Here is a 13,493-nt window from a genome sequence, read left to right as displayed (position 1 = left end):
GCCCCGGCCGCCACCTGCGGTGGGCAGGAGCGGGGTGGGCCGGGCCGCAACGCCCCCGCCGCCGCAGCCCTCCCCCGGCGTGGCGGGGGTGAGGCGGGGGGAGCTGCCGAGTGCTGCTCCCTGGCGCTCGGAGCCCGCTCCAGCGCCCGCCCGCCGCGCCGGTGAACATGAGCGATCATGGCCGCCTTCGGGCTCCTCAGCTATGAGCACAGACCGCTCAAGCGGCCGCGCCTGGGGCCGCCCGATGTCTACCCGCAGGACTCGCGCCAGAAGGAGGTGAGACCGCAGCGGCCCCGCCGCCTGCCCCGCTCCCGTCCCCCGCCCGCCGCCTTCGCTTCTCGGCCCGGCACCTCCCCCGAAACTTTTACGCGGCGCCGAGCGGCCGGGGAGCCGCCCCCTGACTTGCATTTTCTGTGGCGGTTCCCCAATTCATCGCCGACTCGGCCTCCGCTCCCGCGCTCGTCCTGCGGGGAGGGCGGAGGGGTCGGGACGGCTGCCAGGGAAACGCGGGTTCCCGAGGGGCGCAGTCACGGGCAGTGAGGGCACCCCCGACCCACGAGGGGCGCAGTCACGGGCGGTGAGGGCACCCACGAGGGATGCAGCCCCCTGCGGGGGCGGTGGCTGCCGGCTGGGGGGATGATGTGCCCCCCGCATTTCTCTCCTAGCAGAAGGGACCCGTGGTTGGAGGGCTGTGGAGGTTGGGAAATGTTTCTGAAAACGTGGGGTGGAGGTGAGCTGGGTTGCTGCGTGTGCTCTTGTGTCGGGCCGTGGCTGTCCCACTCCTGGGTACCACGACCAAACCCGTGCAGATCCGGTGTTGGTGCTGGGGCGAGCGTGTCATCCGGGCTGGTGCTGTGACATGGTTTGCACGGGTGGCTGTAGGCTCTCCCCTGTCTGGCTCCTCATCTTGCATCCATGCCACCGTCAGTCCATAGGTGGGTGGAAGAAACTTCTGGTTGGGTTTTGTCACCAGGATGTGTCCCAGCAAAGTCAATGATTTCTCTGAAATTTGCCTTGAGCACTGGGGTTGTGACTTGTACACAAAGCTGTGGGTACCAGGTACCTCTCACATGAGTGCTCTGGGATGTCCTGTTCTGGTGTTCCTGTCTGTCTTCTGTCCCGGTGAATTTGGCACTTGCAGAAGCCATAAGGCTGAAGTGTCTAGAGGATGAACCCCAGATGAATGGAGCAAGTACAGCAGGGCAGCCATGCTGTGTTCTTCATGCTTTTGGTTTCTTCTTGGTTTTTTGTCTTCTTGGAGGCTTCCAGAAAGGAGACTTGTTAGCTGTGTATGTGTGTTATGATCTGGTTCATGTATTTGGTCAGTGCTAGTTGAGAGGGGCTTGGAAAACATGCAATAAAAGATGTGTATTCATTACTAATCCTTTGGGTTACTGCTCTCAATTTTTTGACCTCTAGCATATTTCAGTTTTTTCACCCCTATTTCACTACTCATCATGTTTACAAACTTGGTGATTGCAGTAACTAGTAACATTTTCCTAGTGTGTCTTTCTGTGTGTTCCTGTGATGGGGTTTGCAGAACTGCATCTGAACTCAGCTTTGACAGTGTATGGAGATGAATTTTTAGCACTGGACTGTTGAATATTTTTAGCCAGGTTGTGGATTGATTCTTGCAGATACATTTATAAATATGAAAAAATTAAAGTGGCAAGTACCCAGATGGTTAATATTTTAAACATGTTCCCAGGCTGCATTAGTAAGTAGAAAATAACTGCACGCGGCTTGTGGTTTATTTGCCATGATGTAATTTGGTGGAAATGTGGTTGGGGAAAGCCTTTGTTCCATAGGCGTGAGCAGCGCTGGTGTGTGTTGCATGGGGTGTTCACAGGACACAGTCCTGTGTTGTTCCAAGTCTGCCTGTCATTGGTAAAAGGAGAAAAATGCAGAGTTAGGGGTCCTGGTGGAGGTGGGATGGGCTGTCTGGTGGCAGTGATGTTGTCAACTGCTGCCTTGTGCCTTGCTAAATTTCCTCTTTGGTAGGAGCTAGCAGACCCAAGGACCCTGGGATGTGAATGTGCTCCAGAGCCTGTTCTCCTGAGTGCAGGGTGGAAATCTGCATCCTTTGCACGGGTGGAAAGCTTGGGGTGAGGCTTGGCCCCTGAGCACTGGCATGTGCCCTGTGTGCAAGGTGCTTTCTGCAGAAATAACTTCCCCTTGAATGCCAGGTACCTGCTGGGGCTGCTTTTAACACCTGGTACTGCTCTACAGAAATACAAGATTAGGAGTTATGAGCTTTCCTTGTTTTTCTGTAACAGGTTTTCTTTGAACCTGGGGCAGTTCCTTTCACATAGTTTATGTGTATGATCATCAGTCCCTGTTGCTGACTGTGGAGCAAAAGGTAGGTTTGGAAACCATGCCCTGGCAGGAGAAGCTCCCCAGTGTTGTCCCCCTGATGCCAGATGGGAATGTGTGTCTTTCTGGGCCCTCCAGTGTTATCAGAGACCAATCTTCCTTCTTACTCTCAATATCAGTTTATAATGTAGCTGGTTTGTCACCTCCCCAGTATCTGCAAAACTTGCTTCTGCCTCTGGCTGGCTGTTGGGTATGGCTCATCCCTGTTTGTGACTTCTGAGCTGTTGATTCAGAGTGGGTCCTTTAAATACCATTATTCCTCTCTTTATCATGAAATATAGCTTGAAATATAGCAGTTCTTTAATCATCACAGTATTTTATACTGCCTCTTTTAGGAAGTTATTTTTCTTAACTCATTGTTCAGACCAAGCCCAGCATTCAATATTGTAATCTGACTGTCAGTGGAAGGTTTATGCTGCAGCAGCTTTGCAACAGCTTGAAATCCTGGACCTTCCTGCAGAGGGCTTGGGTCTCCAAGGTAATGAATAATATGATTGCTCCAAGCCCTGTTGTGATACAGAAATGAGAAGCAAAACATGAGGGAGCATGTGAGAGGGTCTAAGAGTACTGACTGGTTAAGAGGATCTGTTGTGTCTCTTTCCTGGGCTTAATATAGACTTACTTTAATTTTTTTTTCTGAAGGAAAATTTTGAGGTCAGGGAGAAGAAGAATGTCTTTCAAAAATTTCTTGGGTTTGCCTGTCAGGTAGTGCCAGTGCTCTGTACATTTGTTCAGCTCCTTGTCTTTTTGCTCAGCTCAGATGTCAGAATAAACTGTCCAGTTCCTAGTTTTTCCAGACCTCTGTACATCATTAACTTTCTGCTTTTTACTCGCTGGCTTGGTGCTGCAGTAACCAAGTGTTACTACAGTAATGGGGAGGCAGGAGAATGCTCAAGTTGAAAGGGCAAATTAATATGGAATTGCACAGCCCAGGAGACCCACCAGTAACACCTCAATGCTTGAGGCTTAAGCTGGGGACTGACTTCTTGCAGAGCTGATGGATGCTCAGCTCCTGTGAACATAAGCCTGGACCTTTCTGTCATTCTGTAGAGGTACCTGTCTGCTGGTGTTGTGTTCACAAGTGGAGTGCTGCAGCAGGTCTCAACTATCCCTCATGAAACAGTGCAGTTTTGGCCAGAATGTTCATTTGGCTGTTTTAAAAGTGCAGAAGGGTTTGTAAGCCTTGACTGGGCTCACTTGGGGCCCTGCTTGACATTTCAGAAGGCAGCTCCACAGCCCTGCAGGAGCCCGCAGGACCCAGCGTGCTGTGGCACACAGAGCATCTCTCTGAGTGACAGCAGTGTCTGGTGCTCCTCTGCTGTTCTTAGCAGAGGTCTCACAAACCCAGTGACAGTGGGCTGAGCCCTGATACCCTCAGGACTGTAGGACATGGCTGTAGCAGCATTCCCTCTGCCTCTTTGTCCAGAAAACTTTCCCCTCTGCAAGGGGCAGCTGCGCCCTCAAGAAATAACCCTGAGCTGTTAATGGAGCTGGTGTGAGAGTGATATAATGAGAGCTTCTGCAAACATCCATTTTATTGGTAATTTGTTTGCAAAGGTGTCTCTGTGTGCTGTGTTCACAGATGACCTGTCTTTTCATTTCTGGTTGGTGTTTGGTTATGCAACTGTGCCATGTTCTGTGTTTAACATTTCTGAACCGCTGCTGAAGGGAGGGAGAAATCTGAGCTAATAATCTGAGCCAGACAAAACCAAAAGACTGATGTGTTTCTGTTGTCAGTCCCTCCACAACTTGTTCCTAAGGTAGGTAGACCGGTACAATGTATGGTTCTTGGTTATTATGATTTCTACACATAATGATTTCTACACAGCTTTTTCAAAGGAGGAGGAGTTTAAAGATAGTAGAACTGGGGTCATCTATGGAAATGGCACTAATTGTAATATGTATCTCCATGTGTTTGCCATTTGCCTTTTATTTGTTTGCTTTTGATCTCTTTGATCACTTTTATTCCTGCCTTTGTGTTTTCCAGGCTGTCTTGTGGATAGTGTGGGTGAAGGAGTGTTCCAGCACTTCTTGATTTCATTTAAAATTCAGATGAGTCTTGCTAACTTCATAAATCCTAGAGAGCTTAGATTTCATCTAAATAAATTCCTGTCTTCTGTGTTGCTCCTAAACTTTGTGAAAATACTGAAAAGCAATGTGCATTGCAGAGCATAAGAGAATAAACTGAATGGAAGGTTTCACTGCTGTTTTTGGGGGGACGCTGTCCAAAACTAGTAATGAAATCTAGTAAAACGATGCCATTCTTTATTTTCTCCTATTTTATTTGCTTGGTTACCTGGCAGTCATTCTTTGTTTTCATAGGCCATTTCACAGCCATCTCAAAGATTGTTCCAGTATCTCACCCACTATCAGTGGTCCATGGACCACCTGAGCCTTTGTAGAGAACCTTTGGTGGTACTCACCTGAGCCATCGGGTAGATCTGTGCCTTCTTGTCAGAGGGAGTAAGGAAAAAAACCAAACCAAGCCCCCTCCATCTGGTGCAGGTAAACCTCAGTCTGGGAGGTGTGTGAGCCTGCTGGAACACTGATCTGCAGCAAAAGGGGTGTGGAGGCAGGCAGTAGGACAGTAATAACACTTCACTGGGAAGGTAACTCCAGAAGAAGTGAGGACAGGGACAGGTGCTTACTTGAAATTATTTCTGCAAGAGGTGTCCTGTTTCTTATTTCAGTGTTGACTCTCAGATGGTCGTTGTGAGGCCACGATCTGAAGTAGGGACATTTTAAGCCTCTTCAGAACTATCATGTGGAATTTTCTTTGTGCAGGGGGAAGGGAGAGGTAGAGTCCTGGTGGGGAATGCAGAGCATGACACAGTAGCAGATACCCAAAACATGCTTCTCGGAATAATGTTTCTTTTCTTTTTTTTTTTTTTTTTTTTTGTACCCTTAAATCACTCCGTGCAGGATGAACTTACAGCAGTGAATGTAAAGCAAGGCTTCAGTAACCAGCCTGCCTTCTCTGGAGATGAGCACGGATCTGCTAGGAACATAGTCATTAATGCCTCAAAGGTAAGACAGGACTCTGCTGTCTGAGTGTGCTGGAACAACGCTGGCAGTGGTTGCACTTGGTTCCTCACTGCTTTGCTTTCCCTTGGAAGTCTGTGAACTAAAATAAATTACGGAACTAATATAAGAATGCTGAGCTGTGTTTCTGGTGCCTCGTGTTACCAGTCTTCAGAGGAAATCATGGATGCCACGGGCAGAATGGAACAAGGACTCTTCACTGTAGAAGAGATGCTCATTTGTGCTCTGGTTCTTTTACTTGCTTCACTTACAAAGACAGCAGTGACTCCATCCCTGAAAGTCCCCACTGTTTACACACCTTTAGCTTGCTTTGGTCTTGGGACTGTTTTCTGCCAGGAGAAACTGGTCACTGATGCCCGGGTCTCTTGGGAAATACACTGTGGGATTGTTCAGTGGAATTTAACGTAGCTCTCCTGTGGTTCTTTTGAGAGTCAGAGAAGTGCGAGATACAAAAAAGCCCTAAAAATCACTAAAATATTAGTTACTATCACACAAATTGAGGGAAAGCAGGAAGAAATGATTTTGAAGGAGAATGTTGGCAAGAAGCTTATAAGTGTTTCCAGACAAAGTAATTTTCTGCTGTGTGACTTGTAAAATATGTAACTTTTTATGGCTTATTGGAAAATGAGAATTTGCTTATACAGTAATATCTTATACAGTGATACACTTTTATTTTAGCATAAGAGAATGAACATAAATGACAGAGTTGTTTATTGAGATGTTAAAGGTTTTCGTGCCGCATTCTTCTGCTTTTGTTTTCTAGAATTGCTACCTGCAGGTACTTTCTCTCTTCTATTTTAATTATTCCTGTTGTGACTATTGAACACAACTGTTTGAAGAGTACAACAGAAATTCACAAGGAAGTGCTTATAGCTATTTGGAAGATTAAGCGCAGAGTTACTGAAACAAGTTCAGGATCTCCTAAAAGCTTTCCATGGTTTTAAAAATTACCCAACTGTGAATATATTTGTTAGAAAATCAAACATTTTATTCTTGCTGATAGGCCTAAAATGAATTTCTTTTATAGTTATCTTTTTTGACAGGGCAGTAAGCTTATGTGGGAGGTAGAACCTCTGTTGGTGTAAGGGGAGGAATGTCCTGAGACACTCCTAAAAACACTGAGTCAGGGCTGAAGTCTGAGGCACTCACGGGCTGGAGGAATGTGCTCTGGGCATTCACAGTGACCCCTCTTCCATCTCCAAGGCCTGCTGGTCCTTGGGTTGGTTTTGCTGACCTGCAGCTCCAGTGATGCTGATGCACAAGTGTTGCACGGGTACTGAATATTGTGAGTGCCCATCTCCTAGCTGCAGGCTTTGCAGCCTGATCTCTTTAGGTTGATAGCCTGGACAAGAGTGATGGCTGCATCCATTCAGATGGAAATCCTTTGTGCACTAATGTATGGTAGATGCTTGCTTACTGTGTTGTCCTACATGTTCTGCTTTTTTTTTATTCCCCACCAGATTGGCGCTTACTTTAGCAGCATATTAGCGGAAAAGCTAAAGCTTAACACTTTCCAGGACACAGGGAAGAAGAAGCCACAAGTAAATGCCAAAGACAACTACTGGCTGGTCACTGCTCGGTCTCAGAGTGCAATTCACAACTGGTTCACAGATTTAGCAGGAAGTAAACCACTGACTCTTTTAGCAAAAAAGGTATTAAAATTCTCCTTCCTCTGTTTCTTGGATACTGGATTGTACAGAATTGTTCTCTTTCTGCAAGCAGGATGCCCAGGCAAAGGGGAACTCCTGATATGTTAGTGAAGCTGGTAGAAAGCTCCTCAGCCTGGCTGTATTTTAGCTCAGACATGTTGTATTTTAGCTCAGACATGTTGTATTTTAGCTCAGACATGTTGTATTTTAGCTCAGACATGTTTATCTGACTGACAGGCAGTTTCTTTGCCTTATGCTTCACTTCAGGGGCCCTTTCTCAAGCAAAGGAACAGTTTACAGAAATTCTCGTGTCTGGAATCGGCTTGAATGCTGATGCACTCTTTAAAGAACAGTGTCAAAAGGGCTGTAACTTGCTTCCTGTTTTATTTCAGGTTCCGATTCTCAGTAAAAAAGAAGATGTTTTTGCTTACTTAGCAAAATACTCTGTGCCGCTGCTGCGAGCGGCATGGCTGGTTAAAATGACATGTGCCTACTATGCTGCTATTTCTGAAGCTAAAATCAAGAAACGTCAGGCCACTGACCCAAATATTGGTAAATAAACATCTCTAATGTCTAAATGCATAATAATAGCTCAAGGAATCTGTTCCACTTTTAATAGCTTTGGTGTTACTAGGTGTCCACAGTGGAGTCTTTGTAGTAGGAAGGGGAATAAAAATTCTTTTAAATCAGTTTTGCTTAGAAATGTGTGTCAAAGAGTACAAAGAGCCATGCAGAATTAATATTTCTGATTCCTCCCTAAATCTCTAGGTGCAGCATCTCCACCAGCACCACCAGTCTCTGTGGGATTGGCAGGAGTGGCAAAGGCTGTGCTAAGATAAATGTTACCAGGGAATGAACAGACCTGCTAATTCAGAAAGTCTGGTGTCAAATGTGAATTTCAGAGCTTATTTATTAGAACTCAGGTGGCAATGTTTTTACTTAAATGGCACTGCCTGGCACATAGGCACTGGGCCAAGCAGTGAACACCTTTTAAGGTCAAAGGTTCTGTAACTATCATCAAAGTTGTAGTTTGACTCTCACAATTTACAGAGGCTACCTACAGCTCTTCTGCTGCCTGGAGTGAACAGTTTTCCTTTTTTTTTTCTGGTAATAACTGTGCTCAGAGCAGATACTTATACTGCTGTTTAGCAGCATCATTGTATTGCTGCAATGTCTGTTTCCTCCTGACAACCTCTTCTGTTGTTTCTTTAAAATCCTGCTTTGTAGTGTGTTTTTTTTTGTTGTTGCTTATTTGACTTGTAACACTTTCTTTCAGTCTGAGTTCCTAGTTGAAGCCCCAAAATATGTATTTTCTGTTTTTTAGCAAACATTCTATGTTTGTTCTTTGATGATAATTTAAAAAATAAGTCTGATTTTGAGAGATAACAAGAGGGAGGCATCTGGCAAGGAGGAAGAGAGACGGAGATACCAGGTGGGGTTGGTGCTTTTGTTTGTGTGTGAACTCTGTGAGGCTGCTGTGCCGGGGTTAAAACTTCTCTGTAGTGGGGTCAGAGAAGTGGAGGTCAGTGGAGGGAGATGGTCACAGTTACCCACTCCTGCTGACATGGGTTGCTGAAGATTGTCCTCTGTACAAATTCTCTGGTTTGCTGAGGTTGTTGAGAGCTTTTTGGGCAGTAGTGTGCTGCAAAGGGAAAAGAAGGATGAATGTGCTAGCTGAAATCTGAGGGGGGTAGTAAGCATCGAAAATGGTTGTGTTTGAGAGTGGTAGTTGTAAGTCTGACAATAAACAGGCTTAGGTTGTCAGAGCAACTGCATTATGTACTCATAAAAGAGTGTGCTCTTCTAAAATGTGCTGCCTGCTGATTAAATACAGCTCTGTCAGATGCTTGTGTCTGGGATCTCAACAAATACCCTTGGTTGTTCCAGTTACTGTTACGAGATTGACTTCCCTACAGTTCCTCTTTTCCCAAAGCTTTATGTGTATGACCACACAAGTATACCCTTGTTCACTAATTTCTGCAGGTTATACTAAAAGTATAATCCCTGCAGAAGCAGAGAGGAAACCTGATAATTTTTAGTAGGTTTGTGTGTCTGCTGAACATCACCTACTGACTTCTCTGGGACAAAGATAGTGTCTCACTGGTCACTTTGACCTGGGTAGCTGCTCCTGAGCTTTTGCATTCTCATCAGAGTGAAAATCTGGGGGAGTTGTCTGTTTCAGAGTGGCTATAGAAAGAACAGGCTTATATCCCATTGCTTGTGTGAAGTCCTGTTGGGTTTTATATTTGCTGTATTTGGAGTGGGAAGGAAGAGGGGAATAAAGGTTCAGGTGGAAGGAAATAATGCAGTGTATTTATTTCACCTGTTTCAAGGCTGCTTTGTGGCTGAATGCTGAAATCTGATGAAGGAGACAGGTGATTTCCCTAAAGGCATGCCTGGTGTCAGTGCTTTTTATGTCACACTGAGCTAGCAGGCAGTGTGTGCTTTGGGAGCAGTGCCCAGGGGGGTGCTCACAGCAGAGCAGCCCCATGCAAAGGGGGGGCTAAAGGTTTGGAGGAATACTTTTGATGACAAAGGCAATGTAAGTTTGCTTCGGTTCCCACTGTGAAAGAAACCTTTTATCACCTGAGGTGTGCTAATTGTAAACTCCTTTTGTAGAATGGACTCAGATTATAACCAGATACCTTCGGGAGCAGCTGGCAAAGGTTGCAGAGTTTTGTCATGCGACCTCCAGCCAAGGCAACAGCTCTGTAGTCGTGCCTCAAGAGATGGAGCAAGCCCTGAAGCAGTGGGAATACAACGAAAAATTGTCATTTTATATGTTTCAGGTAATACTTAAAGAAGTTCGTGGCTAAAAAAAATTTTTTTTAAAATTGCCATTCTTGGAAAGTTAGATTTTAGAACTCAGTGGCAGCTTTTCTCGTAAGATTTGCTTAAATTGTTAATGCTAATTTATTTTAAAGGTTTGCTAGCCAAAAAAAGTGTTATTTACTAGTGTGCTTGATTGTAATCTCAGCAATGTACTAAATTCTTCCATCTCTCAGATACTGTCCCATCTTTTAAGGGTGTTTTTAATGACTGTGGATCAGGTTGGTGCTGGAGTGGTGGTCTGGCTGTTCAGTTCCCCAGGGGTGTAGTACAGAGTGACTTTGGATATATCTTCCTGAGGACAGAAATAGCAGAAGGGTTGTCAGGAGGGGGTCTGTCTGCCAGGAGAAGGTTGGGCAGCCTGCTGAACCACAGCTGCAGAGGTTGCTGGTGCTGTCCACAAATCCTTCCCTGCCCATAGGACTGCCATAGTGGTGCCTGTTACTGCATGGGTGCTGGAAAGTCTTTGGAGCTCTGTGCTGATGTGGGTAATGAGAACAAAACCAGAACTGAAATAAAACTTGTAATTGTGCACCAGCTTGTTCAGTGCTCCTAGTTAATGTGTTGTGTCATTTTAAATCCCTTAAGGAAGGAATGCTCGAGAGACATGAGTATTTGACATGGATACTGGATGTTCTGGAAAAAATTAGACCTACTGACGATGACCTGCTTAAGCTGTTGTTGCCTCTGATGCTGCAGGTACCTGCATATTTTAAAGCCAGAATCAACATAAGTGTTAATTATACATGTTAAATGATTTTAATGTTGTGGAGGTAAAATGTAAGCATTTCTACTTAGGACATGTAGGGCAATATATCTTTTGGTGCAAGTTTGGAATTTATAAACACCCTTAAAATGTTCATGCTTTATAATCCTTAATGTGAATTGGTAGAAGGATTCTGTTGCTGTAACTGGAGGGCAGATGAAATGTTTGAGACAGAAGTAAAGATGTGCCTTTCAGTTGCCTGTTTCTTGTTTTTTAACTTCTGGACTCTTGAAAATATTGGAGTTAATCCCTTCCAGTTCACACGTGTTCAATGTTAGATTGTTAAACAAAGAGTATGTGGAGCAGACTGTGTAGTAAACTCTGCATTTTATTTAAATTTCAGTATTCAGAGGAGTTTGTGCAGTCAGCTTACCTGTCCCGTCGCCTCGCTTACTTCTGTGCCCGACGCCTGTCTCTGCTGCTGAGCGATGGTCCTAACCCTGTAGCTGCACACTCTCCTCATATGATTCTTGGCCCAAGTAACCCTCCCCTGGCAGCCCCCAGCCCCACTGCCCCTGCTCCCGGGGTGGCCCCATTGCAGCTGACCTGCTCGGATTTCCTCTCCTGCCCTCAGCACCGCCCGCTGGTGTACGGGCTGAGCTGCATGCTGCAGGTAGGACACCTCTGGATGAGTATCTGCTTACATTCCTCAGGCCATAAGCATTCGGTTTATTGGAAAACAGAGGGGGGTTGGCTGTGACAAGGTGTGCTGCTTGTGGTTTGAAGTGTACCCATGTCTGATAAAGGGTGAGGGCAGGGTGGGTCCTGGGGGTATGGGTCTCCACACCAGCACAAGGGTGGAACCACCTGGAGAAGCTTTTGCTGCCCATGTGTCTGCACCTCTGCTGTGGAAAGGAGTGACTCTGCTGCCAGGATGGCCAAGCCTTCCCTCTGTGGAGGAGTGTTCTGGCTGTAGAAAAGCTCTGTGCATCTCACCACCCTCTTGTCACCAGTGACCCTGCACTGTTCTACCAGACCCGGACCACTGGATGGGAGATGGCACCATATTTACATCTGCAAGCTCCAACCTTTAGGGTTTCCTTGCTCTTTCCAGCTTGTCACCAGCTCTTGGTGCCACTGCAGGCTGTGTGACTTTGGTTTTGTCAGACTTGTGAGCTGTTTATGTTGCATTATCAACTCCCACGGTTTTTAAAACAGAGGAGCAGAAGAGACTGTTCACTTGTGCTTGTTGCTTGGCAATAGCAGAATTGTCAAGAGAGTAATTATTTTCTAAAAAAGGACTTGTGTGATGAGCTACAGTTGTTTGCTTTCCTGAGTGCTGACCTGGGAGACTTCTTCAAACTCTCCTGATGCTGTCTGTTGAAATGTCTGTCTCTGGGGGTTGCAGAGATGTTTTGGTGGTGGTACCAGGAGTATGCTGATGCTCACGGGATCACAAAACCACAGAATGGGTGAGGTTGGCTGGAACCTCTTCAGATGTTGTTGTTCACCTCCTTCTCTCAGGCGGGGTCAGCTACAGCAGTTTCCCCAGGAAACTGTCCTGGATCTGTAACAATTCCACTGCTTCTCTGGGCATCCTGTCCCAGACCACCTCTGCAGTGAAAGAGCCCTTTCCCACTGTTACTGCAGTGCAGAGGTCCAGCACCTGGGGTTGTCTTCAGGGCATACTCAGACGGTGCTTTTTGAGGAAAGAAAAGAGAATATCCACATCCCTCTCTGCTGCAGGTGTGTGAGTCAGGAAGCCAGACCCTGCCTGGCTCCTGGCATGCTCTGACTGTTTTCCTCTTCAAGAGGGATCTGTCCTGGGAACATAAGGGTTTGTCTCTGTCCTGGGCTGCTGGGGTCTGCCTGTGTCCTCTGGCAGCTTTACAGCTTTTCTCTGCTAGCAACACAGCAGGTTTTCTCTCTGCTCTTCCTGTGTTCTGTGGGTTTGTTTTCTCTGCTCCTTTTTCTGCCCCTCTTCCTTGTGCTGCCCAGATCCAGAGGGCAGCCTGTGTTACACAGGCATTCAGAGGAGCATTTCCCAGGCAGTGGTTTTGCTCAGGTGCTGCTCAGAACTGGACCAGGGCAGCTTTCCAAGAAGTTATCCAGCAGTCTCAAAAATCTGCGTATAGAAGATGAATCAATGTGCTTCATTTTAGATGATACTCAGGGTCTGACCCCTAAACACCAAAGCTTTTGCTCTGCACCATACCAGATGTCCCAAGGGTAGCAGATACCTGCTGAGAGGCTGTTGTGAAATGACTGTTTGGAAGCCTGTCAATGCAAAATCTTTTTCAAGTTCACTGTGCATTTCAATGACTCTTTTGTGCTTTAGAATCTTGGTACAATAGTTGATTTAAATTGATTCTTTAAGTTTTAATTTTTCCCATGTAGCTTCTTTCTGTAAGGTGAACACCAAACTGATTTCTTTTGTCTAAAGCCCAGTCATGTTTCACAGAAGTGATCTGACTGAAATTAACCTTTGATGGTGGTCTGTGACTGCCTTATGAAAGCAGTACAAATGGAAATTGAACATGTATATATTTAAATAAGGAAAATACTATAATATTGAAAATTCCTCAAATACGTGTCTTAAAGTCATTGTGCATAGGGCTGTCTTTTTGTTTCTTGCACTGTAACAGTCATACCAAAAATGATTCTAGTTCCATGGGCTCTTATTGTTGGTATTGTCTGTCACACATGTTTAGAAAAAAATTTCTGTCTTCTGCTATTGCTTGCAGACTGTAACCCTTTGTTGCCCAAGTGCCTTGGTGTGGAATTATTCCACTAATGAAAACAAGAACATTAATCCAGGCTCACCTCTGGATTTACTTCAAGTTGCTCCATCAAGCTTACCCATGCCAGGTGGAAATTCAGCATTTAATCAGCAG

The 13,493-nt window shown here is 45.7% G+C and overlaps 1 protein-coding gene across 12 annotated transcripts in view; it reads left to right on the top strand.

Moving 5' to 3' along the window:
- MED12L (mediator complex subunit 12L) overlaps window positions 1–13,493 on the top strand; it is a 104,625-nt gene continuing 91,132 nt past the window's right edge. For 5 of the 12 annotated variants that reach the window (XM_071752923.1, XM_071752924.1, XM_071752920.1 and 2 more), the window contains exons 1-8: window positions 1–276; window positions 5,296–5,400; window positions 6,876–7,067; window positions 7,457–7,616; window positions 9,684–9,853; window positions 10,482–10,592; window positions 11,003–11,272; window positions 13,344–13,493. In XM_071752923.1, coding sequence (XP_071609024.1) covers window positions 178–276; window positions 5,296–5,400; window positions 6,876–7,067; window positions 7,457–7,616; window positions 9,684–9,853; window positions 10,482–10,592; window positions 11,003–11,272; window positions 13,344–13,493 — 1,257 coding nt within the window. In that variant the 5' untranslated portion in view covers window positions 1–177. Of the gene's footprint in view, window positions 277–565; window positions 731–3,955; window positions 4,134–5,295; window positions 5,401–6,875; window positions 7,068–7,456; window positions 7,617–9,683; window positions 9,854–10,481; window positions 10,593–11,002; window positions 11,273–13,343 lie in introns of those variants that run through there. The other 7 variants (XM_071752922.1, XM_071752928.1, XM_071752926.1 and 4 more) reach the window with 7 other exon arrangements.

The sequence above is a fragment of the Heliangelus exortis genome, chromosome 9, assembly GCF_036169615.1.
Source record: "Heliangelus exortis chromosome 9, bHelExo1.hap1, whole genome shotgun sequence".
NCBI lineage: Eukaryota > Metazoa > Chordata > Aves > Apodiformes > Trochilidae > Heliangelus > Heliangelus exortis.
Note: the sequence above shows the minus strand (reverse complement) of the source record. Positions and strands in the feature narration are given on the sequence as shown.